The sequence below is a fragment of the Rhinopithecus roxellana genome, chromosome 6 (genome assembly GCF_007565055.1).
Source record: "Rhinopithecus roxellana isolate Shanxi Qingling chromosome 6, ASM756505v1, whole genome shotgun sequence".
Taxonomy (NCBI): Eukaryota; Metazoa; Chordata; class Mammalia; order Primates; family Cercopithecidae; genus Rhinopithecus; species Rhinopithecus roxellana.
Window position 1 is genome coordinate 20,006,960 of NC_044554.1, and position 27,553 is coordinate 20,034,512.

The 27,553-nt window shown below is 34.5% G+C and overlaps 1 protein-coding gene across 7 annotated transcripts in view; it reads left to right on the forward strand.

The window, feature by feature from the left end:
- The window catches only part of CD36 (CD36 molecule), an 81,054-nt gene extending 53,785 nt beyond the window's left edge, over positions 1 to 27,269 (forward strand). For all 7 annotated transcript variants that reach the window (XM_030932557.1, XM_030932562.1, XM_030932558.1 and 4 more), the window contains 12 exons: positions 3,505 to 3,665; positions 8,051 to 8,198; positions 9,993 to 10,172; positions 11,387 to 11,478; positions 13,400 to 13,446; positions 16,794 to 16,863; positions 18,878 to 19,065; positions 19,803 to 19,921; positions 20,645 to 20,718; positions 21,259 to 21,313; positions 21,955 to 22,119; positions 24,135 to 27,269. In XM_030932557.1, coding sequence (XP_030788417.1) covers positions 3,505 to 3,665; positions 8,051 to 8,198; positions 9,993 to 10,172; positions 11,387 to 11,478; positions 13,400 to 13,446; positions 16,794 to 16,863; positions 18,878 to 19,065; positions 19,803 to 19,921; positions 20,645 to 20,718; positions 21,259 to 21,313; positions 21,955 to 22,119 — 1,299 coding nt within the window. In that variant the 3' untranslated portion in view covers positions 24,135 to 27,269. The remainder of the gene's footprint in view (positions 1 to 3,504; positions 3,666 to 8,050; positions 8,199 to 9,992; positions 10,173 to 11,386; positions 11,479 to 13,399; positions 13,447 to 16,793; positions 16,864 to 18,877; positions 19,066 to 19,802; positions 19,922 to 20,644; positions 20,719 to 21,258; positions 21,314 to 21,954; positions 22,120 to 24,134) is intronic.
- Positions 27,270 to 27,553: the final 284 nt, after the last annotated feature.

A 27,553-nucleotide genomic window follows, 5' to 3' on the forward strand; every position in this document is an offset into this window, starting at 1 on the left:
CAAAGAAATTAAATAAGCTGCTCAAACTTAAATGATTGTTATTATTAAGTGATCAAATTCATAGCATCTAATTTCATTGTTGGCCACTTCAGTCTATGCTTTAGGGAAGAAGCCACTATACTTTGTTAGGGTGGGGATAGGGTAAAAAAATCTAACTCATAGATTAAAATCTGCTAAACACACATCTGTCTCTTGATAGTACCTCATAAAGTCCTTGAAAAGTGAAACAAAATGTTTTCTACATTTGTACTCTACTCCATGCATAGCAAGGCATGAAGGGCGTTTTAATAATGAAAGTTGTCAGTCATGTAGATGATTATTGCTGTTTCATGAAAACAGTATTCAAGTGAGTGTATGACTACATATAGGATATTATGATCCCAGCAAACATCTGTTTTCAAATTAATGTAGCAGAATAGAAGTTTCAAGGTCAATGCTTTCAACTTAGCTATAGACCATGCTATGTGAGAGTCACCAGGCTGAAATCCTGTTGTTATTGGGGCTGGGTAGTCTGCATACTTAGAGTCAGGGACAAATATACACGTACACATTAGCCAAGTGATAAAATCTTATATTGCTTTTTCTATGTACATGCTTATCAGCTTTGTACTTCAAATTTAGTAAAATATTTGCAAAATAGGCTAGATAGTCCAAATCCAACTTAAAATCAAGTTCTTTTAAATTCACAAAGGACATAACATCTTTTGTTTTCTTGTGACATATTTAGTCTTGGTATTCAAGGAGTGACTACAATTTAATACATATAGTAGTGGTAGTATCAGAAGCATTGTATTCCTACTTTGACTACTTCAATATTTTTCTCTGTGTCTCTAAACAAATCATGATGCTATGGAAACTATACAAAATTGAAGTGAAAGGACCTGATTTTTCTATTATCTGCTAGTAAATTTGTCACATAACATTGAGTCAGACATCTCTTTTCTCTAGAACCCATTTTCCACCTCTAAAAAAATGGATGGGGTTAGATGGTCCCGATTCTAACGGTTGATAATCCAACACAGTCATTTCAACCCTGTGTTTCACCTTTGCCTTATTTGTTGCAAGAGATATTTTTTAAGGGAAAAGTGATTCATGGCCTTTAGAAAAAAGGTCTCATACACATACAATGTCTTTTGGTGTTTAGATGGACACTCACTGTAGAGTTAGGAAGGCATTCAGTCCTGTCAAGCACATTCTGTCACAGACTCTCTTCAATTCTGTAAGAATTGACTGAGTTTCTTTCATTAAGAGATATTAGGTCAGTGCAAAAGTAATTGTGAATTTTGTCATTAAAGTCGCAGAAACCGTAATTGTGTACAAACCTAATATGTACCTTGAGAGGCACTTGATGAATAACAGGTATTGTTTTTGAGCATTAAGATTCTAAAAGTGTGAGGATAATAATGTGTGTGTTTGTGTGTTCTCTCTTCTTAAGTCTCTTGAAATGGAGAAATCAACCATTTTCAGCTTCTATTTAGCTTTGAGCTTCAACATCCTCATCAAACATATTTACATTTAGAAGAATATCCATAATACTTTAAGCAATTTTGTCTTACTGCTAGACTTAGTGTGGAAATAAGTCTTTTTGGGAGCAAATAAAAAGTTTTTCAAGGACAATTTGTTGTAAAAAGTAATAAAGATTCCATCACTCTAGCAGGTTCAATGCACCCCGTATAAGTGGATTACAGCAGCATTGGATTTTGTAATTCCATTTTAACTTGATGCCCAGTTCTTCTCTAAGGAATTCCCTTATTCCCTGCATTAAGCAATAAACAAAATATCCTGAAGATATGAAGCTTAATTTGACTTCTACCAACTAAGTGCAGAGGGTGACAGAAAAAAAAAAAAAAAAAAAAAAAAAAAGACAGTCATAGCATGGTGTAAAGGAGGACTAGTCTAAGGGTCAGGGATGAGGATTTTTGTCATGAATTCACTACTGTTTGCCTAGGCTGTCCTTGGGCCAGTCATCTGGTTTCTCAGAACTTCAGTGTGCTCTACTGGAAAATGTGATCATGTTCAATGTTCTTTCCTAATCTGTCGTTCTGTGAAGTGGTGCTTCCAGGTGAAGGAAACAAATAGGTCAGAATGTTCCTGTGGTCATGGTTCTCTTTAGGCTCATTTTCCATGAAATAGTTGCATTCCTCTTCCTCTAGCACACTCAGATTAAGCTGGAGTTCTTTAATCTGGGCATTCTTCCCAATACTTCATTGGAAATACCGCCGGCTTCAAAATCACCTTTGTTTGCACTATCTACTACAGTGTAATAGACTTCTGGCTCAGAGAGTGAAAGCTGTGGAAGAAAACTAGAATATTTATGTTAACTCCCTTATTTTACGGATAATGAAACTGACCCTAGGGAGGGTTGATGACTCTCCACCCATTTCCAAAGCTCCTAAAGCAAGGAATCGAGTTTCTAATATAGGATTTTTAATTCTCTTATTGGTGTATTTTCCACTTGTCTATTTTTACCAAAAGGAGTATCAGCGATTTTTAGTGGATTTCACAAAGGAGTAATAGGACAGCTTTCTTGTCCTGTTTTTTTCTTTAAAAACTACAACCCAATGATGGTGAGTGAGGCTGTTGTAATTTTTAGAAACATATGCTAATGGGTTGTTGCAAATATAGGGAAAGTTAGGGCTGCGTGCAGTGATTCACACCTGTAATTCCAGCCTTTTGGGAGGCCAGGTCAGGTGGATTGCTTCAGCTCAGGAGTTCAAGATCAGCCTGACCAATATGGTGAAACCCTGTTTCTACTAAAACTACAAAAACTAGCTGGGCATGGTGGCTAGGTGAGAGGATCACTTGAGCCTGGGAGGTCGAGGTTGCAATGAGCCAAGATTGTACCACTGTACTCCAGCCTGGGTGACAGCAATATCTTGTCTCCAAAAAAAAAAAAAAAAAGGGGGGGGGGGGTTGGGGAAGCCAGATTGAGGAGGATTTTGAAGATGTGATGTCAAATTTGTGTTCTTCATGTAGATATTTTTATTTTCTTAATGTAGTAAGTGTTAAGTGCCATCCCCTGGAGTGTCCAACTCTTGAAGGAAAAGAAAAAGCTTCCAATACCACTAGATTTTTCACTCAGTTTTTGTGTTTGGTTTCATCAATCCAACTTAGGGGCAGAGAAGAAGTTCATGTTCAACTCAGTAAGAACTTTTTTGAACTTCGGTAAAATTTGCTTAATAAATCATGTTGACTGTTGCAATATTTTCCAACAGTCACTCTAAAGCTGCCAAACGGTCACTTTAAAATTTGCCTTAAAATCAACAGTCATGTCTTCAGTATTACACACTGATTCTCTTTGTAAAAGGCTAAAAAGGCTGCTGTGATAATAGTTTGTTGAAAACGTTTCTGTTGCAAGTGTATGGCAAGGTTGCAAAGGTTCTCATGAATGAGGCACTTGAGCTTGGTCCTTTTATTCTGGCTGACTCAATGCTACAAACAATCGCCCAGAAGTGTCTGTACTTACTACAAAGACATAACCCAAACTTATTTTCTTTTTCATAGGAAGTTGTCCTTGAAGAAGGTACAACTGCTTTTAAAAATTGGGTTAAAACAGGCACAGAAATTTACAGACAGTTTTGGATCTTTGATGTGCAAAATCCACAGGAAGTGATGATGAACAGCAGCAACATTCAAGTTAAGCAAAGAGGTCCTTATACATACAGGTGAGTGAGTCCCCACAAATACGAGGCACTCTTACCTTAAACATGTATTTCTGAGAAGTCTTCTACTTGAAAAATGTCATTGTATTGAAATGTACTTATTATTTTCTTGCCAAAAATATACTTTAAAATAGTTTTCCTATCTGTATAGCATCCTAATCTAAGAATTTAATGATTTTAAGGTATTTATTTTCAAAAAACTGGAAGATATATACATTATCCAAATATTTATTAGACAGTATATAGAAAAGATAAACATTTTATTATAAACTTACCGGTATCAAATAACTTCCCAATGTTTATGAAGTTAGTGTTTTGTTATTGTGGCATATATTCTCAACAACTCTGAATTATTCCTGCTGAGCAAAAAAAAAAAAATCAGTTTTCACATCTTAAAATTTAAAGCATATTTTAACAGTGGTTCTCAAAGTGTAGCTGGGCCACAGCAACGTGCTGGGCCAGCTGCATCAGCATCAACAGGGAATTGGGAAACAGGCAAATCCCTATACCTCATCCCAAAACAAATGAATGAAAGAGTTGAGGCCGACTAAAGAGTTTTACAAACCCTGGGTGATTTGAATATACAATTTTTGAGAACCACAGTGCTAAATTCATTTTTCCTAGCTGCGGTACCTACTCAGGATTTATATTCAAATTAACTTCCAGGTCATATAGATGTTTACATCAATCTATTTTAGTTTCACTCTTACATTTTCTCTAGTGTTGAGACTGAATATTTTTTATCTTTCCTCTGCCTTCCCTAATAGTTTAATACACTTTTGAACAGAATCTTAGAGTATTAGAACTAGAGGAAATGATAAGCCAAAATCTATCATTTTGTGAATTAAAAATGCCTGATCCAGTGGATGTGAGGTCACTTGTCTGTGTTCACACAGATGTAGGTACTAGTAACTCCTAGATTTTTATCTACATTTTCTCCTATTTCAATTATAGCCTCTCTATCTTTTTCACTAAAAAGGGGAAGAAGGGGGAGATTAAGGTGCTAAAAACATCACCTTAACCAAGGATTAGGAATATATTTATGGTATCCATATGGAAACATAGTTATGTTCTGCCATAGAATTCATTACCTAAATGTATATTTTCCCTCATGGATAATCACAACTAGTTATACATCATGATTAGTTCTTATCATAAAATTTTATATTTCTATTGATTTCTTATAATTTATAGTTTTAGTATCTTATCTGTTTTGGTTATCAGATGATTGTATAATTTTCCTTCCTCTCCAAAGCATTCCTATGCTTCCACATTGAAAACTCACACCCAAAATAAAGTGAAATAACAGGTATGTCATGAGGGTGGTGCCTCCTACCATAGCACATGACGTGTAAGCCACAGAGGGCCTCAGTGCAAGTCCTGTCTTCGCAGTTTTACCCGAATCTCCTATCTGTGTGCGCATCTGTGACAATTCAAAATTTTGTCAATGAAGACTTAACTTTTATGGCTACAAAAAAAAATCTTACCTTAGAATTTTTTCATGGTCTTAACGTTTTTATATTATTGGCAAGAGTCTATACAAATATCTTGTTGCAAAGAATGTTGTTAGGTGTAATATATCTATATATAGAGAGAGAGATATATAACTATGAAATAAATATATATATATGTATTCATAGGTATATATACCTATGAAAATCTAGAATTCACATATGACCTAAGGAGAGTATCAGCATACTTGTTTAAGAAATAGAACTTAAGTCAACTGAGTGTGAGGAAAGAAAATAGTTGTTAGAATTTGAGAACTCATCATTTTTTGTTTGTTTGTTTTTTGTTTGTTTGGGGAGGGTTATATTTTTCACTTTTATTTTTAATTTTATTTATTTTTTGAGGCAGGGTCTTACTCTGTCACCCACTCTAGAGTGCAGTGGCATGATCACAGTTCACTGCATCCTCAGCCTCCTAGGCTCAAGTGATCCTCCCACCTCAGCCTCCTGAGTAGCTGGGACCACAGGTGCATGCCACTAATTTTTTTTTTTTTCTTTTGTAGACAGGGTTTCGCCATGTTGCCCATGCTGGCCTCAAACTCCTGGGCTCCAGCAATCCACATGCCTTGGTCTTGCAAAGTGTTGGGATTACAGGTGTGACCCACCATGCCCGACCATATTTTTCACTTCTAAATATATTATTTGGGATATGAGAAAACGTGTTATTGAAATAGTTCTCCTCTGGTAGTTGGTAGCTAATCTATATTTTTTTCTTAGGGCCTTTAACCTATCTCTCTAAGGGACAAAAAGGGGGGGATGTGTTAGGTATATTTGATTTGCTTAGAGAGGCAATGGAGTAAAGACTGGAGAAGAACAGGTTGCATTTACAGTTAAATTTTAGAATCCATAAACAGCTCTTTCTATAACAATTCTAAAGGGATTCTTGATTAACTATAGGTCATCTTGTCTCATGATGTCACCAAAATAGTCTTTTATTGTTTGCCTGAGTGCCTTAAATAATGGAAGAACAACCAGTACCTTTTAGAAAAAAGTTAACACTTTGATAGTGTTTGTGTTGAGCTAAGCATGCTTTTTCATAATTAATTATACCCTAAATCCATCTGACATTGGAAGTATGTGAGAATGTCCTTCCTCAAACAGAACCACAGGCTTTATTTGGCCAATGGCTGCTAAAGTAAGCTTGATGACACTTTGACAAGATATGACCTGAATCAAAGCATGAAATTGCTCGGGTTTAGATCTTATGTGTGTTTCTACCTACACCATCTCTATGAAGATGCTGTAATTCCTTCAGAATATTCTTAGATCCATAATTCATTTTTTAAGTTACTTTGCTTTGGAAAGAACATAAAGTAATCTTGAGAAAAGTCTACATTCCTTCCCTTGACCTTATAAACAAACACATTCCAAAACTTCCATACAATCTAAGTTTTAAATAAAAAATTCAGTAATTATGTTCCCTTTTTAAAACAACATTCTAAAGACAGGGCTGTTTTAAGGATTTTTCTTTTAGTGGCTGCCATCTACTGGCATAATGTCAGTATACATGACAATCACGTTGCTATTGTTTTAATATATGTGCATATTTCTGAAAATTAAAGTACTTTGATTTGAAATATTAGTAATATGCACACTAATTTAAAATACAATTGTCCTGAGTGCTGTTTCAGATTTTTATATTCTTTGTATGTCTGCAGTACTTCAAGAATAATAAAGTTTTAATAAAATTATATTGAAAATATATTTCTAGATAACTTTGAATCCTCTTTTTAAAGAATCTGAGACGTTTATTTAGTAAATATATTTACTGAGAACTCATTATATACCAGGTATGATGTTTAGAGATACAAAACACTCATAAACTCCTACCCTGTAGGAATTTACATTTTTATCATAATGAAATAAAATGGGTTTTAAAAAAATTCAGTCCAATTGTTTAAGTCTTTACCTTGGCTGTTTACTCACTTCACAGATATTCAAATATGACAGTTCAATTATGATGTATATCTTATTTCTTTTCAGTGAGTATCTTCCACTTGTGAAATGTATTTTTCCTGTAATAATCACCCTTCACTACATTCCTAAAATGTAGTTGGTACTTTGCAGCCTAGATATGTTAGAGTCAGGAGATTAGAACTAACAAAAGTATTCAATATACTTGAGAGGTTGGGGAGGTTGTTCTATAACCCTTAAAAATGGAAATGATATTCTCTTATCTCTAATTCTCATGAAAGTACTGAAAAAGGGAAAAAGCAGTGCTGGATAGGTTATGTATTTTGATCATTCTTTCTAATATAAGAAAATGTACTCTAAATATTCCCCTGCTGAAGTCCTTGTACTTTCTCCTCCTTACCCTCAGGATAAAGTCTGTCATTTGAGTATTACATGCAACTGTTTTATGTTTGAGATCTTTCTTATTTCAGCTGCTTTATTTCCACTACTGTCCTCACCTCTTACTCTGTAATCCAACCACACTCAAATATCTGCATTTCCCAAAATATATTATGTTCGTTCTTATGCATGCTACCATCTGCCCTACTTTACCTAACTAAATTTCTATTTGTTACATAGACCACTTATGTAGACTTCTACTAAAAAGTGTCTTAACCGTCACCCCTACCCTGACCATTCTAAATCTGGATCTGGATCTGGATCTGTTTTGTGTTTTCCCATGGAGTCTCCATTATAACAATATTCCTTCTCCCTCACTATTTTAATTTCCAGTTTACGAGTTTAAGACCCCTTCTGATTAGTTTGCTAGAGACCCTGGCTGATTCTCATTTTAACACCATTGCTTCCATAATATCCTGGCATATTCTGTATGTTCAAAAATCATTTGTTGAACGAATGAATGACATTTGAGATCTAACGTTCATATATGACCAATGTTTTGAATTTTGCTTACTTCTGTTTCTTTAGAGTTCGTTTTCTAGCCAAGGAAAATATAACCCAGGACCCTAAGGACAACACAGTCTCTTTCCTACAGCCCAATGGTGCCATCTTTGAACCTTCACTATCAGTTGGAACAGAAGCTGACAACTTCACAGTTCTCAATCTGGCTGTGGCAGTGAGTAGACAAACAACAAAGTTATCTATTTTAAAACACTCTAGAACTCACTGTAATTAATCCTATCATTAGAGTTATTAGGTTTTACTTATTTTTCCATTTTTGTCAAAACATATTCCCATATCATTATTTTGAATGGAGGCATGGTCATTTGGAAAGTGAAAAAATCATAAGAATCAACTGCATTAGAAGACCACTTTATTTTTTTCATTATTTTTTGTTGAAACATTCTCTATATTTAATTTCAATTTTATAATACATTACAGGAAGATGCTTAGGAGACAAGTACAACATTTGTTTCAGTATGTCTTTAAATGACAGACTTTTAAGTATGTAAGCAACTGTATAATAAAAGGTTTCCAAACGCTGCCTGTGAGAAATCAAGCAAATTTTACCATAAGCAATAAACCATTTCAAGCTTTCCAGACAGTTTCCATAGCTGTACCAGCATGGCAATAACCTTTAACCAAACAAAGCAAAAACAAACAAACAAAAGCACTTTGCAATTTGTTGCTGTAAAATGGGGAGAGAAAAGAGTATATAAACTTGATTGGAATCACAATTGTCAATATAATTTAAGGGAAAATGAAGCCGATAACGTTGGCTGTGCCTATTGTTTGGAAAGTCGAATTCTGCCGTTTGCTTGGAGCTCTAGACACCACACCACTGAACAAACATAAAACTCCGCCGAGTCTCGCTATCCGCCAAGAGGGGGTGCTGTCCAAACTCATGGCAAATAAACGGCATTTGGTGCTCACCATCTGCAACACGAGGAGGGCGTTTATGTGGATGAAGTACAATTTTTTCAGCAAGCTCAGCAAAAATCCTTAAGGGGCAAAAATGAACTCTGCATTTTAAGAAAAATAGAAAATGAAACACAAAATCCTAAAAAGTATACGAAGGCTCTGCATCAGCACACTGGCATCAAACCGCACATCCACAGCACATCCTAATTCTATGAGAAACAATCCTTACTTACCGGAGGTGCATGTCTAAGTCCAATAGCTTACCAATATCTTCTTGAGAGTAGGCCAAAATGAAACAGAAAACCCACATTAAAAAAAGAAGCTTCTTTTCCTAAACATTTTCCTGAAGCTGAAATTGAAATGGAGAGGACGTCAGTTGTCCTCGTCGTAGTTCTCCTCGTCCTCCTCAACCTGGGACACCGGGGTCTTCACCGTGGAGATGCTGTACGGAGCCTGTTGGAGCTTGTGGTCAGCATTTCACCCACACCATTGGTCAGGTCACTGGCAGAGAGCCTCGTGCCATTAGACGTGGAACCTGCCATTGTGATGAACATGCCTGCAACAATTGCCTGCACCATTTCTGTCACGTATGGCTCCAGAGCCTTTGGGACCAGACCTCTGGCTTTTTGTTTGTTTGTTTCAAGTTCTGGGATACATGTGCTGAACATGCAGGTTTGTTACATAGGTATACGTGTGCCATGGTGGTTTGCTGCACCTATCAATCCGTCATCTAGGTTTTAAGCCCCGTGTACATTAATGCATTAGGTATTTGAGAAGACCACTTTAAGTGTATCATTAAATATATAGAGCTTAACTTGGAATATCTTCTTCTTGTGGCTGGCACTGAGGCAAAGAAATGTAATCATCTAGGAATTAGACAAATTATACTTTGAGTTTTGGTAGGATTTGGCAGTAATTTTAAAGATAAGCTTCAAAAGGTTTTGTATTAAGCTCAGTATTAGTATTTAATCCATTTATTTGTTAAAATCTAATATTGTATTCTTGTCTTAAACAGTGACTTTTTTTTTTTTTTTTTTTTTTTTTGTAGGCTGCAGCCCATATCTATCCAAATCCATTTGTTCAAGTGGTACTCAATTCGCTTATTAACAAGTCAAAATCTTCTATGTTCCAAGTCAGAACTTTGAGAGAACTGTTATGGGGCTATACGGATCCATTTTTGAGTTTGGTTCCATACCCTGTTACTACGACAGTTGGTATGTTTTATCCTGTAAGTACCAAATATGAATGGCAATATTATTACATTTTAATTGAATTAATTCAATGGCATTGGCAAGGCATAATTTTACAATTTAGCTCATTAGTCTTATTGCTGATCTGGAGATATATATCCTAACTTTTTAAAAAGTCCCCTTCTCATTGTAGCTTCAGCTTTCCTAGTTGGGAAATTCATCTGAATTTAACAATTAAATTTAAACCTGAAGATCAGATTTAGTCAGGTTTCTACTCATTTATAAATATACAATTTGTTTTAAATTAGCTGGTAAGCTAGTCTGTAAATCTTTGAGTGCTGTTTTTGGCTTTTATTTCCCTTTTCACATAATCAAGTTTAATACCATATTTTTATTTGTTTTAAATATACTCCTCACTCCTCCTTTTCTAGACCTCTTACAAATTTAATTTTTACTTAAAAGTTAGCCTAATGTTCACATCTCAATACTGATAAGCTATTAGGCTTCATTTTAATGGGGTCTGTAAATAAGAATTTTTAGTAGTCCACAGTGTCATGAAATGGCAGCTTGAAGATTAAGAAAAATGTGAATTTGATGGTATACTTCATTACAGCTTAATGTTTTGAATTACAAATAGGATAAGCTAACTATTGAATTGGAAGTTTGACTATGACTTCATTTGGCACTATATGTGAATATTATGTTCTCTAGTTCATTGTTTTACTTTTAGATACTGTTAGGATGACAAGGTTATATATCAATTAGATAAGAATGTAGAAAGCCATAATGAGTCAAATTCATTCTCATTTTAACTCATAGCTCTTTCTTTGGCTAATGCTTTAAATTGTGGATGCCTAATTTTTATCGTTTTAGTAACCACTTATTAATGGTCATAACATTTAGAATGCCCCTATAAATCATTGTTCTTATAGGTTTGTTCAATGTCCCTCACCTCAACATAGTAAGAAGAGTGATCAAAATGCCCTGATTGGCTTAATGATGACAGAGTGCTAGAGTTCACATCTTGTCAGCTTCTGATATGTAGCTTCTTTGTCTCAGCATCTAGCACTTATTTCTAGGCACCTTTCACAATTTTTTTAAGGCCAATATTTTTTAAAAATGTATTGCAGATGTATTTCAAGTCATATGAGTCATCAGTGATTGAGAAATGTGACAGTAAGTTATATATTGTATAACTTTGAAAAAAATGATTTGTTCAAAAAGCAAATTTTTACCATACATATATTTTCAGTACAACAATACTGTGGATGGAGTTTATAAAGTTTTCAATGGAAAAGACAGCATAAGTAAAGTTGCCATAATTGACACCTATAAAGGTAAAAGGTACGTATTCGGGTAAAATGTGCATGTGTGTTACTAGGGTACTCTTAAGCAGGAATGGTATTCATTTAACGTGTCATAAGACACAGACACCAAACTATAGAATAGACCTGGTTATAATTCAGCTCTGGAAACTCCTGTTCTGCTAGGTATTAACCCCTTAGTTGTGGCAACTGGTGCGTTCACATCAGTGCATAGCTGCTGACTATCAGCTCCACTTTAGGGTCTGGTTCACCTTTCCATACAGGTTATGTTACATAAATCCCCAAAGGGACTATTTTTTCATCTCTGCTACATATCCAGCATTATAATACAATTATTCGTACAATTAGATAACCATAAATGAAAAGGTAAAAAAAAAAAAAAAAAAAAAAAAAAACTGATTGTCTAGTAGATGGAAACTTTTTTTTTACTTTTTACATCGAGCAGATCAAATTCTGTATTCCAGTGCCATGACCTAAATGTGTCTATAAAGATGGAAGCATGGAAGCTTAATGAATCCAGGCAAGTGCTTTCATGACCTTCCCCCTGCAAACAGTCTTTATCAATGCAAAAATGGAACAAATATTTCAAGTGCAGTTCTACAATGTACATACAAAATGTGACAATAAAGACTATGCCACCTTTAAAGTGGTAAAATAAAAAATCAGCTTCCTAAGCCATTATTTCCTTATTTTTCCCTAGTTCCGGCCTGTTCATCTAAAGAATTTATAATTTATCATAAATGTAAACTAGGAAGAACCCTAATAAATATCAGGGGAACGAACAAGCTTTCTTCTCCATAAAGTTAACAATTGTGTTTTAGACCATTCTTTTTTCTGAAAAAGAATAAAGGGATCAAAACCAAAAGACATGAAATGTTTTTATGAATCTAAAGTAACCCCTACCTCAAACTGAGTCTAATAATTGCAATTAACAGCTAAAATATTACTAGTGGATTACTTTTTCTTCTAAAGAGTCCACAGTTACATATTTTTAAAGAAAAGTCAGTAGACGGAAAAAAAACACTTCTAAATATTCATTTAAGAGGAAATCACAGTAATTTTTTATATTGAGACATAACGAACATTTCACTAATATTACAGAGATGTGGAGGGGAGTTGCAAAGCGCTCCTAATTAGAGTAAGAATTTCACATCACTTCAAGATTATAAGGTTGATTTAACTCATGGCAAGACTGAACATGATTAACCACTTATTTTGTTTAAAAAGTATGCAGTGGCTTGTCTTGACATGTCACTGTTAGGAGTGGAAAAAAAGTTTTTCCATCACCAAAAAGTGAGGATGCAGGGGAACTATTACTATTGTTTTTATCACTTTCAGATATATATAGCTTATTTAAACAACAAAGTATAAATTAATAAACTCTTTCCTACTTTAATGTCAGTCCATGTGAGAATTAAAGGGGAGAAGCGGCAGGAATATAAATCAATCGTCTACATGTTTTAAATGTTTGCTGATCCAAACATCTGCTTCTTTCTTTCCTCTTCCCCACTTCTCTCTTCTGCCTGCCTTATACTGAGCTTACTTCAGTTACCCACTTAACACTTTCCTTCTATTCATTCTGAACACTTATGCTACTGAGCGAGTAGTTCATGTATCCCATTGGGAAAACAAATTCTCCCCTAAGTAGAGATTTAAGTTTCTGATGAATGTTTTTAATTTTTTCCTTATTCCAAGATGTTTCTAATTAACACCTGGCAGTTTTTATTTTATGATCTGGCCACCTAATGGCATCAGGTACATTGCAATAAGATAAAAGGTTCAAACAAAACATGAACAGAATTAAACATTTCTTAAACTTAGTATTGTCACATTTAAATGCATCATATTAACAGAAGTATTGAATTATAATAGAAAAAGTAATGTAAGAAAGGTATTCTTTAAATGAGAATGTTTATTCATTGTCTTTTTCTATTCTTAAGGAATCTCTCCTATTGGGAAAGTTATTGCGACATGATTAATGGTACAGGTAAGAATATTTGTTTTGTAGTCGTCACAATGAATCCACCTCCCTTTCCCACAAATCCACCATTATACCGACAGTGTTCTGAAAGTTGAGGGTGTGTGTTTACTTGCCTTTATATCCCCACAACATAATTCAGAGTCCCTATTTGTATATAGGCTTAGTAAATGTGTGTTCAATGTAATGGGATTTGTGAAGATTAATCATAAAAAATTAGCCCTTACTGCATGACTCAGAGAAATGTTTGCTTTGAAAAAACTTAACTGTCATCCTGGCAACAGAAGTAAATGGTAAAAAAACAACAAAAAACACTTTACTTTTCAAATCTTTTATAAATAGTATACAGATAAGTTAGAATTGAAAGAATAAAAAATAGCTAATTACAAAAGAAAACATATCTAAGCAAGGCTTATAGCTGAGATAGAATAAAGTTGTAAGACAGAAACATCCATTTTTGGGTAAGGTGGTCAAAATAAGAGAGAGAACAAAAACAAGGTCAGATGTCTTCTTAACTATGAAAAATATATGTAAAAAATGAGCATTCCAAATTAGAATTGGGAAAAAGAGCTATAAACTTAGATTTAGGGTATGGTTAGATCAGGCTTATTCTCCTTCAGGATAAGCAAAGTACAGATATACCTATTAGTTTAAGAATTAAGATTTTTAAAACGCAATGGGAGGCTGGTCATGGTGGCTCACGCCTATAATCCCAGCACTTTGGGAGACGAAGGTAGGTGGATTGCTTGTGCCCAGGAGGTTGGGACAAGCCTGGGCAACATGGCAAAATCCCATCTTTACAAAAAAATACAAATATTAGCTGGGCATGGTGGTGCATGCCTATAGTTCCAGCTACTTGGGAAGCTGAGGCAGGAGGATCACTTGATTCCAGGAGGTGGAGGCTGCAATGAGCTATAATTGTGCCTCTGCACTCTAACCTGGGCAACAGTGTGAGACCCTGTCTCAAAAAAAAAAAAAAAAAAAAAAGGAAAAAGTGGTGGGAATCGAATATCATGAATTAATATCAGAGGCAAGCTTTCAACTACTAGGAAACAAAAGCACAAAGTTCACAGAATTAGGGAATATCCCATAAAGATAAAGACAGTTAAGTAAAAATGAAGCATAGAGAATGTTTACTTTGCCAAAGGTATGATTATTGACTTCCTATGCATATTTATTTCTATCATTGCCTGGTGGGAAAAAACAAAAAACAAAAAACAAAAACACTGTTGAATTTGCTTTGCAGGAGTTTTGTTTTGTTTTCTGAGATGGAATCTGGCTCTGTCACCAGGCTGGAGTGCAGTGGAGCGATCTCGGCTCACTGCAACCTCCACTTCCTGGGTTCAAGTGATTCTCCTGTCTCAGCCTCCCAAGTAGCTGGGACTACAAGCGCCCGCCACCACGCCCAACTAATTTATGTTATTTTCAGTAGAGACAGGGTTTCACCATGTTGGCCAGGATGGTCTTGATCTCTTGACCTTGTGATCCATCCCCCTTGGCCTCCCAAAGTGCTGGGATTACAGGCTGGAGCCACCGTGACCAGCCAAGGTTTTGCAGGGTTTTAAGCCATAGGAGTGGATAAAGAAGTTATTTTCTAAGAAAAGCATTTCTGGAAATACATTTTCAAGTCCTCAATACTACCAATGTTAGTAGTTGTATAAGCAGAATACTTAGTCCTTAGATGCAGAGATAAATATACTGTGTTACTCCTAGTGAAGGATTCTTTATGGGTTTAGGGGGGAAAATCTTGAAAAAGAAGATTCATTGACAATAATATAAATGCATGAGCATCAGGCATGATGTTAAAAATATCTACGGTGAAAATAGACCTGAAACAAACTAGGAAAAGAGGGAATTTGGACAGAGCAGGGGATGATCCCTGTGAGAGAGATTCTTGCTTATGGCACTAGGGAAAAGAAAGTAATAAAACAGTAAGGTTCTAATGTGTTTTCATCATAATTTAGAAGTGCATCCTCTTTACCTTCTTCAATAAGTTTGAAAAGACTTAAAATGGAAGCATTGGTATACATTTAGAATGTTTATTTTGGGTGGTGGGAGGAAGCTCTGCACATAATCTTCAATGATATTTTAGATAATGATCTTAAAAGTTTTTCAATGTATTTTTCTTTAATTATTAAGGAAATGGGAAAGCAGGTGTTGGCAATGTCCATATGGGGGCTTATATTTCACTTGTCACAAGAGTGTAAAGTAATGAAAACAAGGTCGCAAGGTTGACACACTTGCCAGAGAAAGAACCTGCAATACATAATTGAAGATGAGACTTACCATTTAAAACTCATTCAATGATAACTCATATTAGTGATACTCATGTGAGAAGTACACGGAGGAGTTAACTAATTATGTCTTCATATATCCAATGTTTGCCATGGATCATAGTTGTAGCAAAAAGTAAATTCAATAAATGACCTTTTTTATATACTTTCAAAGCATTTGAAGTTCTGTTTAGTGAGAGAACTTTAGTAAGTATTTTTAGAAGTATTAATCAGCCATTAGGGCAAATGAAAAAAAAAAATCACTACAAATAAGAAATGTGGACATAGCAGGAGTTCCAAATGAACTTCACTGGAAGAAAAGTGCCACTCTGCTGGTGGGGCCCACCCCATTTCAAAAAACAAACACAATGTTAGCCTTGACATTTTATGTTTAAGTTTCTTTTATTTTGTACCATTAAATATGTATAGTATATAGATTTGTTGTTGACTATAGCAGCCCCTAACCATATGTAACTGTTAAGGACTCAAAATATGGCTAGTATGATTTGAAATGTGCTGTCAATATAAAATGCGCTGTGGATTTTCAGATTTTAAGAATTTAAAATATTTTATAATGGTTACATGTTAAAATATTTTGGATATTAATAAGTTAAATAAAATAGCATTTTGTTTTGTTTTGTTTGAGACAAGGTTGTCCACTTGTTGCCCAGGCTGGAGTGCAATGGCATGATCTTGGCTCACTGTAACCTCCGCCTCTTGGGTGCAAGCAATTATCCTGCCTCAGCCTCCCAAGTAGCTGGGATTACAAGAGCCCACCACCATACCCGGCTAATTTTGTGTATTTTTAGTAGAGATGGGGTTTTACCATGTTGGCCAGGCTGGTCTCAAACTCCTGATCTCAGGTGATCCACCCGCCTTGGCCTTCCAAACTGCTGGGCTTACAGGCTTTAGCTACCGTGCCTGGCCGGTTATTTCTTTTTACCTTTTAAAAATGTTGCTGCTAGATAAATTACTTAGGTAATTTGCATTATATTTCTGTTGACTACACTGCAGGAGAGATTTCTAGGTTTTTTTCTAGAACACATATTACATCTAATCATTTGCCACTCGATTTTTAAACAGATGCAGCCTCGTTTCCACCTTTTGTTGAGAAGAGCCAGGTATTGCAGTTCTTTTCTTCCGACATTTGCAGGTAAGAGAAAAACAGAAGTATGTCTGAGTCAGACCCCAGGTGACAAAATGCAGACCAAGAAACTTTATTATTTTTCTCAAATAATGATTAAACACAGCATAGAAAATTCATACTGTTTATTAACTCTGCAAAATATTCTTCTATATTCTCCAATTTTTTTTTTTTATTATACTTTAAGTTCTAGGGTACATGTGCATAACGTGCAGGTTTGTTACATATGTATATTTGTGCCATGTTGGTGTGCTGCACCCATCAACTCGTCAGCACCCATCAATTCATCATTTATATCATGTATAACTCCCCAATGCAATCCCTCCCCCCTCCCCCCTCCCCATGATAGGCCCCGGTGTGTGATATTCCCCTTCCCGAGTCCAAGTGATCTCATCGTTCAGTTCCCACCTATGAGTGAGAACATGCGGTGTTTGGTTTTCTCTTCTTGTGATAGTTTGCTAAGAATGATGGTTTCCAGCTGCATCCATGTCCCTACAAAGGATGCAAACTCATCCTTTTTGATGGCTGCATAGTATTCCATGGTGTATATGTGCCACATTTTCTTAATCCAGTCTGTCACAGATGGACATTTGGGTTGATTCCAAGTCTTTGCTATTGTGAATAGTGCCGCAATAAACATACGTGTGCATGTGTCTTTGTAGTAGAATAATTTATAATCCTTTGGGTATATACCCAGTAGTGGGATGGCTGGGTCATATGGTACATCTAGTTCTAGATCCTTGAGGAATTGCCATACTGTTTTCCATAATGGTTGAACTAGTTTACAATCCCACCAACAGTGTAAAAGTGTTCCTATTTCTCCACATCCTCTCCAACAACTGTTGTTTCCTGATTTTTTAATGATTGTCATTCTAGCTGGTGTGAGATGGTATCTCATTGTGGTTTCGATTTGCATTTCTCTGATGGCGAGTGATGATGAGCATTTTTTCATGTGTCTGTTGGCTGTATGAATGTCTTCTTTTGAGAAATGTCTGTTCATATCCTTTCCCCACTTTTTGATGGGGTTGTTTGTTTCTTTCTTGTATATTTGTTTGAGTTCTTTGTAGATTCTGGATATTAGCCCTTTGTCAGATGAGTAGATTGCAAAAATTTTCTCCCATTCTGTAGGTTGCCTGTTCACTCTGATGGTAGTTTCTTTTGCTGTGCAGAAGCTCTTTAGTTTAATTAGATCCCATTTGTCAATTTTGGCTTTTGCTGCCGTTGCTTTTGGTGTTTTAGACATGAAGTCCTTTTTTTGCTATTTCTATCTAAGCAAGAACCATTTTGCCTTTTTGAAACTAAACTAGTAGTCTAATAACAATCAAGTCCAGAAGAGTATGTCCAGTCTTTCTAAAGACATACAGAGAAGATGATGCAGATGTAACAGAACTGTGTTCATGTGCTCTGCTCAAATTTGTGGGGCCCAGTAGATAACCCACGAGCACTGGAGCCTTTACCACTACCCTTGAGCCCAAGCTCTGTTCCTAAAGACTGTATGATGGTGGGTAAGCATTTAACATCTTGGATATTTTTTCTTATCTGTACAATTTAAGACAGCAGTATTTCTTCATATAGGTGTATCTGAGGATTAGAAAAAAATGTGTATTGAACCCTATGGTTCAATACAAGTAGACACTTGGTAAACGATGGAAATGTACCAGGTATATATCCAGCATGTATATGCACACACTCCAGTGAGTGGTCTTTCTCTCCAGGACTAATTAAGCTGTGAAAGAAACTTTATTTCATTTAAACTGATCACAAAGTATTTGAAGGAAGTCCTATAAATATTTACTAACTTTGGTATAAATAAACATGGTACTTCACAAACAAGAATAGTTCATACTTGGGTATTGAGTTCTAGTATGTGTTAAAATTTCCCAATCACTTTTTTTTCTAAGAATGAAACAAGAATTTAAGAGAGTATATGATGTTTGTAAGGTAAAGCAAGAATAAGAAAAAATGAATCTCCAGAATGTGAGTTCGGGTTCCTGGAATGCAGCTCTTTTTTCTCTGTATTTAGGTCAATCTATGCTGTATTTGAATCCGACGTTAATCTGAAAGGAATCCCTGTGTATAGATTTGTTCTTCCATCCAAGGCCTTTGCCTCTCCAGTTCAAAACCCAGACAACCATTGTTTCTGCACAGAAAAAATTATCTCAAAAAATTGTACATCATCTGGTGTGCTAGACATCAGCAAATGCAAAGAAGGTGAGTAAATATCCTCAGCAGCACAGTCCATATCCTAATTTGTGATATTCTTTAAAATGAGACTTCTAACCACAATCCCTTTGCAAGCAAAATTTAAAATTAAAGTAAGAAAGTAATTAGGGCAGAATGGTGGCAGAAAATTTTAGTGCTGATTTTGTATTTTGGGAAGGTCCCACTTGTGTTTCAGTGTTACAAAGTTTAGTTAAAACTACACCAGCATTTCCTTGTGGCTGCTTTTAGATTTAGGGTGAAATAAAAATAATCCCGAGAACACTTTGAGCATCCTGTTATCCATCTGTCATTGTTCTAACTTTTTTCACTAGAAAATGATACAGGTAAATGTATTTTCAGTATGTATCTAAAGCTAGAGTTAAACATAAAATTTGGACACTAGCTTATACTGTACATATTTATCATACTAACATGGGTATGGAGGAAGAAAGAAAAAAACTACTGTTAAATAAATTCTTAGTCCATAGACATATTACTGCCTGAAAGCTGAACATATATAGTTGAAACTTTGGGTTCATCAACAAAACTTTACATATCGAAAATTAATACTGAAGGGGTTTTACAGTAGAAATCGACTGAACCATAATTCTTCCGCACCCGTGTTAAAAACCAAATATGTATTTTTTTAAATTTAAGAAGTTTTCGTTTTGTGGAAATATTTTTTGAGTTATATGTGAAATGAAGGAAACTATTAATTCCAATTGACTCTTAAAACTTGTCTTCAGGGAAACCTGTGTACATTTCACTTCCTCATTTTCTATATGCAAGTCCTGATGTTTCAGAAACTACTGATGGATTAAACCCAAATGAAGAAGAACATAGGACATACTTGGATATTGAACCTGTAAGAAAACACATTATCGATCTGATTTGGTTGCTGTTTTAAACAATACAATTGAAATAAAAATAATCTTGGCAATAACACTAATCATAGTTATTGAATCACATTCTTTTAAGTTACTGAAACTTAGGTCGATTTTTTCCTATTGTTGTTTATGAAGTGATTCTAATTAGCTTAAAATATTTATATAAAATTATGCTTTATGAGGAGTTATTGTATATTATGTAAAATTCAGAGTGAGTATATGTGAGTTTGACTATACTTATTGTTAAAATGTATAAAATTGTTATAGCACAACAGTTTTAATCTTTATTTTTGTATTTTCCTTCTCAAAAAGTAAATGAAATTCTAGAATTTTACTAGTCATGTTTTAGTTTAAACAATGACACAAGTAGTATTATAACTAATGATACATGGATTCTAACAGCATATATATTTGACCAGGAATTATCTGAGATCTTATATTTTGTTGTTGATTTCTTTAAACCATTCCAAGTAAATCACAAATCTAACTAAAACCTTGACATTCGATTGGGCAAATAAATTGTGTATCTATATGGATGCATGTATATATAAATATAACTGTATAGAGAGTTTTAAAAGTTTCAAGTAGTCCTGTTTAACCTTAAGTTACTACCTTCTCTTCTGCTGTAAGAAAAATAAGTTTTGAATAGTATAAAAGAATGTTTTAAAAAGTTGGTAATTATTTAGTTGTTCTCTTTTTAGATAACTGGATTCACTTTACAATTTGCAAAACGGCTGCAGGTCAACATATTGGTCAAGCCATCAAACAAAATTCAGTGAGTCTCTTGCAAATGGTTATTTTGATAAAATCTGTAGTATCTTCTTGTAAGAACATGAGTAAATCTATGTAAGTAAGTGGAAAGAACATCCAATATCAATTATCTTTCACTTAACGTCACCAAACAATCATTATTAAATGCTTATGACAAATTTCACCTATAGCTTAGTATCATATCTTGTGTTTATTGAAATGGTACTTGCACAGATTTTGGAATAGTTTTATTTGAGCATTTGATAGTATCTCTCATTTTGTTAGCTGCCCAAAAATTTCTATGACAATAATTGTTGGAATTCATATTTTAGTTCCCCGATAATTTATTGAAAGGGAAAATCCACACTTGGGAAAAAAATCAATGTGATTAGAAGACACGTAAGAGCAAAGGAAGTAAAAAACAACTATATTAAAATGTGCATGAGTCATTACAGGAACAAAACCAAATTAGCAGCAGCAACTAATTTCTGAACATTTATTTTAAAGTTTGTTATGTATAAATATTAGTTTATATGTTCATAATTATTTTCAATGTATTTTACAGAGTATTAAAGCGTCTGAAGAGGAACTATATTGTGCCTATTCTTTGGCTTAATGAGGTTTGTATTTTCAGCTGTTAGTTATTAAAGCAATAAACAAGCTCTTGATGTTTCAAAAGAATGTATAGTATTTAAAGCTATATGTATTTCCATTTCCCATATGGACGAGTAGACATTTATTAAACCTATTTGAGATAACCTAATTGCACAAAAATATCAAGTTTGCGTTAGTTTTCAGGTTTTAGAAAACATTTCCTGTAAGATTTTCTTCAAAAATTCATCTATTAAACATGTTTTCTTGTTGTAACATTTGTCTTAGGACAGTCTATCCTACTGCCTGACAAGGGATTTTTAGTATAAATCCATGCATTGATTAGCTATAAAGCAGGAAAAGCATCGAATAAGTCTTCGGAGCAAGTGGAACTGGTGACCCTTTGTCACGGGGAAACACCCTTTGGGAAATCATTCTGAGATCGTTCTGAAGAGCAAATGAATCCTAGTGCATTGAAGAGTGCTATACCCTATCTGGCACTTAATTGCCTTTCTTGACGTGCAAAAGGAATTCCATTGACTTGTCTTGTAGACACTGATGACTAACACCAATAGAGGTGTTAGAAAAAAGGGTGATAGGCAATTGAAGGGTTTGAATATTTTGTTTTACTAATATACCCTAATAATGTTGATTATTAACTTGATTACAGACTGGGACCATTGGTGATGAGAAAGCAAAGATGTTCAGAAGTCAAGTAACTGGAAAAGTAAACCTCCTTGGCCTGATAGAAATGATCTTACTCAGTGTTGGTGTGGTGATGTTTGTTGCTTTTATGATTTCGTATTGTGCATGCAGATCAAAAACAACAAAATAAGTAAGTACATACCAAAAATTATTGCTTCAATAATATTAGCTTATATATTGTTTTCATTTTATCAAAGAGAAGTTAGGCCATATATATTTCTAGACATGTCTAGCCAATAATCATTTTTAAATATAAGTAAATAAACCTATAAATATTATCAAGCAGATCACTAAACTATATCTTTAATTCTGGGAGAAATGAGATAAAAGATGTACTTGTGACCATTGTAACATTAGCACAAATATAGCACTTGTGCAAAACTTGTCCAAAATTGACTGGTTCATTTCTCAATTATATAGCTAGTTATATATTAAATTATCTGATATTTAAAAATAATTAACTAGGAAATGGTTTCATAAGAACAGGATTGCTGCATGCAGACATGCTGGCCGTGCATTTTCCAAATCCAGAAAAGTCCTGAACGAAAATTTGAATATGATAGTATCAGGAAATAGGGGAAAATAGTGTTTGACATAGTAAAACCAAGTACTCAGAGTTTAGAGGAAAAAAGAGATGTGTACAAGAGTTTTGGCAGAATTGTAGAGAGACTTTAGGCCTCTGTGCTTCAGATATTATTGTCCATGCACTCTTATACATAAAATGGAAAACCTTTTTTTATTTATCGCAGGTAGCATTTGTGTCGCCTGTGGGGGAGAATTTTTTACTTTCTCCCTATTTTTCTTCACCTCAAGACAATGTAAATAAAAGCAGTATATGTGCTATAATAACTTATTTAATTGTTTACTATGTGCCAGTACATGCTAAAGATTCTATATCTCATCTAATCCCCAATACAATTGCATGATTTTCCAATAGCCTGGATTCATCAACATCCATTCTATCTTCTAGAGGTTTTCCATGAAATTATAAATTTGAATTGTCTATTACCAAAGCATAAATCAGTTAAAGTGGAATCTGGGGACCCGTAATTTCCTTTTGTGAGACTGAGAGCTTGTGTTTGAGAAGGCAAACTAATATTTGGTTCTAATCACTTCTACCACTATTTAGTCACCAAAAAGACAATAATTCTGCCTCCAAACTATTTGGACAGAATGTCTTCAAAATGCTAGCCTAAAATATTTACATTATAAAACATTAAATATTACCTTCAATACCTGTCATCAGCCTACTGACAAATTACGACTAAACAAAGGTATTTGTATGACTATGTAATAGAAGAGATCATTTACCAAAAAATAAAACAAAATAACAAAAAAACTTGTCCTAATGGGAAAGCATACTTAATAAAAGGAAATGTAGAAGTCATAAAGATGTTTTGTAAGTATTCAGAATTAAAATTACATTTTATGATTGCTTAATGATTCTTGGATGTCAGATTCCTTGGGTCTGTTTATAGCTAAATTATAATGAAAAATTCAAGGCTTGCTGGAGCAACTTTGTCAATGAATATATTAGTTTTGCTTATATATATTTGATTTTTATAAGGAAAAATTACTGCCCTTTTTTTTACAAGCAGAGAATAAACTGTTGATTACTTGATTTACTAGATTTAGAAGAATCACAAAAGATGTAGATTTTCTTAAGCAAAATTCAGCTTTTAATATCATAAAAATTATATCTTTGGGCAGATTTGTGAACAATAGGAACAAATAAAAAGACAGGTATGCAAGAAGGAGCAAAGTGTAAGATGGCGGAGCTAATGTGTGGTTTCACTCAGGGGGTCACAAGGAAAATAACCCAATGGTCCTTTTGAAAGTAGTACATACACCTTTACATGGAAGTTGGTCTGAAGGGTATGGAAATGCTGGTCCAGGGCAGATGTACTCTAGCTACCTGGTCTGGTGTGTGCTGGTCTTGAGGGTTGAGAAGCACCCTTTTTATGTGCCTTTCTGGAATAGGAATGTGTTTTGTCTTATTGGTGAAGCCCATTAGAGAACTTCTCTCTGCAGCTAGAGAAATTGAACTGATTAATAAAAAGTATGATATCTCAGATATAAAATTTAAGTATTATTCATTGTAATTTCCACTGCTTTCTGATTAGTAATATTTCCTCCACTTTACAGGCAGCAAATGATTCTTCACATTTATGCACCAGTTACGTCATGACCCTGGGTAATACTGACCTACAGGATGAAAATTGGATATGCTTTACTTTTACAAAGCACACCTTATCTTTTAGTTGAAGAAATGGTGGCACTATTTCTTTTTTTGTATTAAGCAACTGCACATTTCAAAAGGATTATTGAGATGTTGTGAAAATCTCTACCTTGCACAAAAAAACTCCAGCAGCTTTTAAAATTCATCATTTCCACAACTGAATTGATTTCCATTTCTACAGACCTGGCTCAAGCACAAACCAGTTTCTTTGTGTTGTTCTGATTCAATAATTGGTTTCTGGGTGGCCAATTCAGAAGAGTGGACATTCTCAACAAATCCTAGGCCCTGCATTCCTGTCATCCTCATCCAGGGGAAAACACCATCAATCCTTCAATTGCAATAGTCTCCAGGACCATCAGCATATTGCATTTCATGCACACCAAATATTTTGAAAGACATTTATAAATAATTCACTTATGACTCACATTTCTCTATGAATTCCTGCATACAGCAAATATAACTCTTTTCTTTATGGGCTTATATATTTTGTCACTGATCATGCAAATGGACAACATTTTAGCACACTTTAGCTATTCATATTTTAAGGACTTTTATTCTCTGTTCTGCAACTCTTCTGGAAATAGAGTAAATTTTGCTGTTTTTTTGTACTCAGTTGCAACTTATGCTTGGCATCTTCCGAATGCTTTTCTAGCATTAAGAGATGTAAATGATAAAGGAATTATTGTATGAAATATTACAAAGAGTAGAATATGCGTTGTTATTCATTGTAATATTTTTTGCATCATAATCGCCTCATAAAGACTGGTTTCAACCATTAAAAAATGTTCTTCCTTAAATTCCTGTGCGTTTTCTAGTTCCTGTTGTATCATAAAATGTTTATCCTCATTTTCTGTCCGAAGTATATTTTATCTGAATCCACAGTTCTTTATAAATCCATAGTTCTTGCTGAAATATGCTTTCTAAATTTTGACCACTCTAGTCTAATTTTTTAAGTTAATTGAAGAACAAAAAAGACATTCAGTTTCATCCTTTATAGCAGTAGGACAATTGTAAGGGTTTTTGCTTTTTCATAAGGAGACACATTAATAGGTAACCCTGCTTTCTTTAGCAGGGGTTCACTTATTTCTGAGAGCGTTAGTCCTCCTAAAAAGAAAGGGGAAGACACACCAAATTCTATCTTGTGTTTTACCCACAGAAGGATACAGGACAAAGGAGTAGTAACTGGCCTGTTTGGATACTAAAATTGAAAATAACTTAGCCTCCTTATGAGAGCTGCCAGGGTAAATGCTGAGCATTCCTATGGAAAAGCCACAAACCAAGATTCTACCTGTTTGGAAAGATCTTTTGAATCTCTGAAGGCGCTTAAAGCATAGTTAGTGCCTCTCCTTTTAACTGGGAGGATAAAAGTATCTGTCCAAGATATTAATATGTAAGATAACATTGTAGACATGTTATTCTGATAATACAAGTTTTATTTACATTAGAATATTAGGATATTTGTGGACATGTCCATCTAATATAAAGCTTTTTTTTAATCATCAAGACATGTAGGGCTGAGTTATATAATGTAGAAACTTCTAAAGATAATTGGATGAGAATATACATATTGACCTGTATATTATGACTAATCATTACTCAGATCTTAATACAGGGATGATCTCATAGCATTTAGATATCAGAAAAGGTTTTGACCTATATGTATTTAATATTGTTTGAATACATGTATAATCTTTATCATTCCTCGTTGTTTGATTTCTCAAATTCTGTAAAAGGAATACAAGAGGAAAGAATTCATACACAAAGACAACGAGATTAAAAATATGCAGTAGGAAAAACAATTACTTAAAGAAGGGGAGGTTTTTTTTACATGAAATCTGGGGTTTGGAAATGTGTGTGTGCACACGCATGTGCACTATGGTGGGAGTGGGGCAATTTGGGGAATATGTTACATGTGTGACTTTGTTTTGCCCTGGTGAAGTGAATGTTGTTTAGAAAGGGTAAATGTTTGGACACTTGCAATTGTTCGTGGATGAATTTATATATTTTAGTCTTAGAAAAATTGTACCCTTTGGTAGAAGCACATTTTCTTTCCAAAGTTGGTTATTAACCACAGAATTATAGCAGTTACTCATAACAGGTTTGAAAATCAATAGCATCTGCAAATGGATTAACAGATTAGAGAATCAACAGCATCGGAAAATAGGTTAATGCATATTGCTTCTAACAAGTGCATGAAGAAATAGAAGAAGCTATGTAGCTTTCGGTTCTGACAGAAAGGGGTGAAGGTGGGTATCATTTCAAGAAAAAAAATACAGCTATGTACACAATGGTTATCTCTGAAAATATTTGTGTTAAGATGTATACATGGCCAGGCATGGTATCTCACGCCTGTAATCCCAGCACTTTGGGAGGCTGAGGCAGGTGGATCATGAGGTCAGGAGATCAAGACCGTCCTGGCCAACATGGTGAAACCTCGTCTGTACTAAAAATACAAAAATTAGCAGGGTGTGGTGGCCCATGCCTGTAGTCCCAGCTGCTCTGGAGACTGAGACAGGAGAATCGCTTGAGCCTGGGAAGCCGAGGTTGCAGTGAACCAAGATCACGCCACTGCACTCCAGCCTGGTGACAGAGCGAGACTCTATCTCAAAAAAAAAAAAAAAGTAAACATGTACAAATTTCTTAACCTGTTATCAATGTCTGAGCTACATAATTATCTTTCTAGTTGGAGTTTGTTTTAGGTGTGTACCAACCGACATTTCAGTTTTTCTGTTTGAAGTCCAATGTATTAGTGACTCTTTGGCTGCTCTCTTCACCTGCCTCTTGTGGCCTGTCTACGATTCTAAATGGATTTTGAACTGAATGTTGTCCCTTCTGGTTTCCTACATATACCAACAGTATTACCTATGACTGATTTTTCCTGAGCTATTTTCACTGAGCTGAGCTAATGAACTAAAACTGAGTTATGTTTTATATTTGTATCAAATACATAAAAGGAACACTCTGCTTTTTCCTTTTGTGGTTCAAAGGTAAGCTGAATTTTAAAATATTTCTGAAAATAAATACTTTTGTTATTAGAAAAATGGTTTTGCTTTATATTTTTATTTTTGAATGTAGTTGACTTCCATATTGTTTGATATTGTTACTACAGTTTTATATGAGCTGTTATCCTTTCATGACTTTTTTACATATCACTCCTGTTTCCTTTTTCCAACTGTTCCCAGATGCTAGTAGTATAATCTACACATTGCAAAACATTTCATTCTACATACTCATGGAGCTGTGACATAGCTAGGATTAATATAAATATTTTAAAATTTTGCTTTAATTACATGAATCTTAGACGAACAGCCTCAACATCACCTGG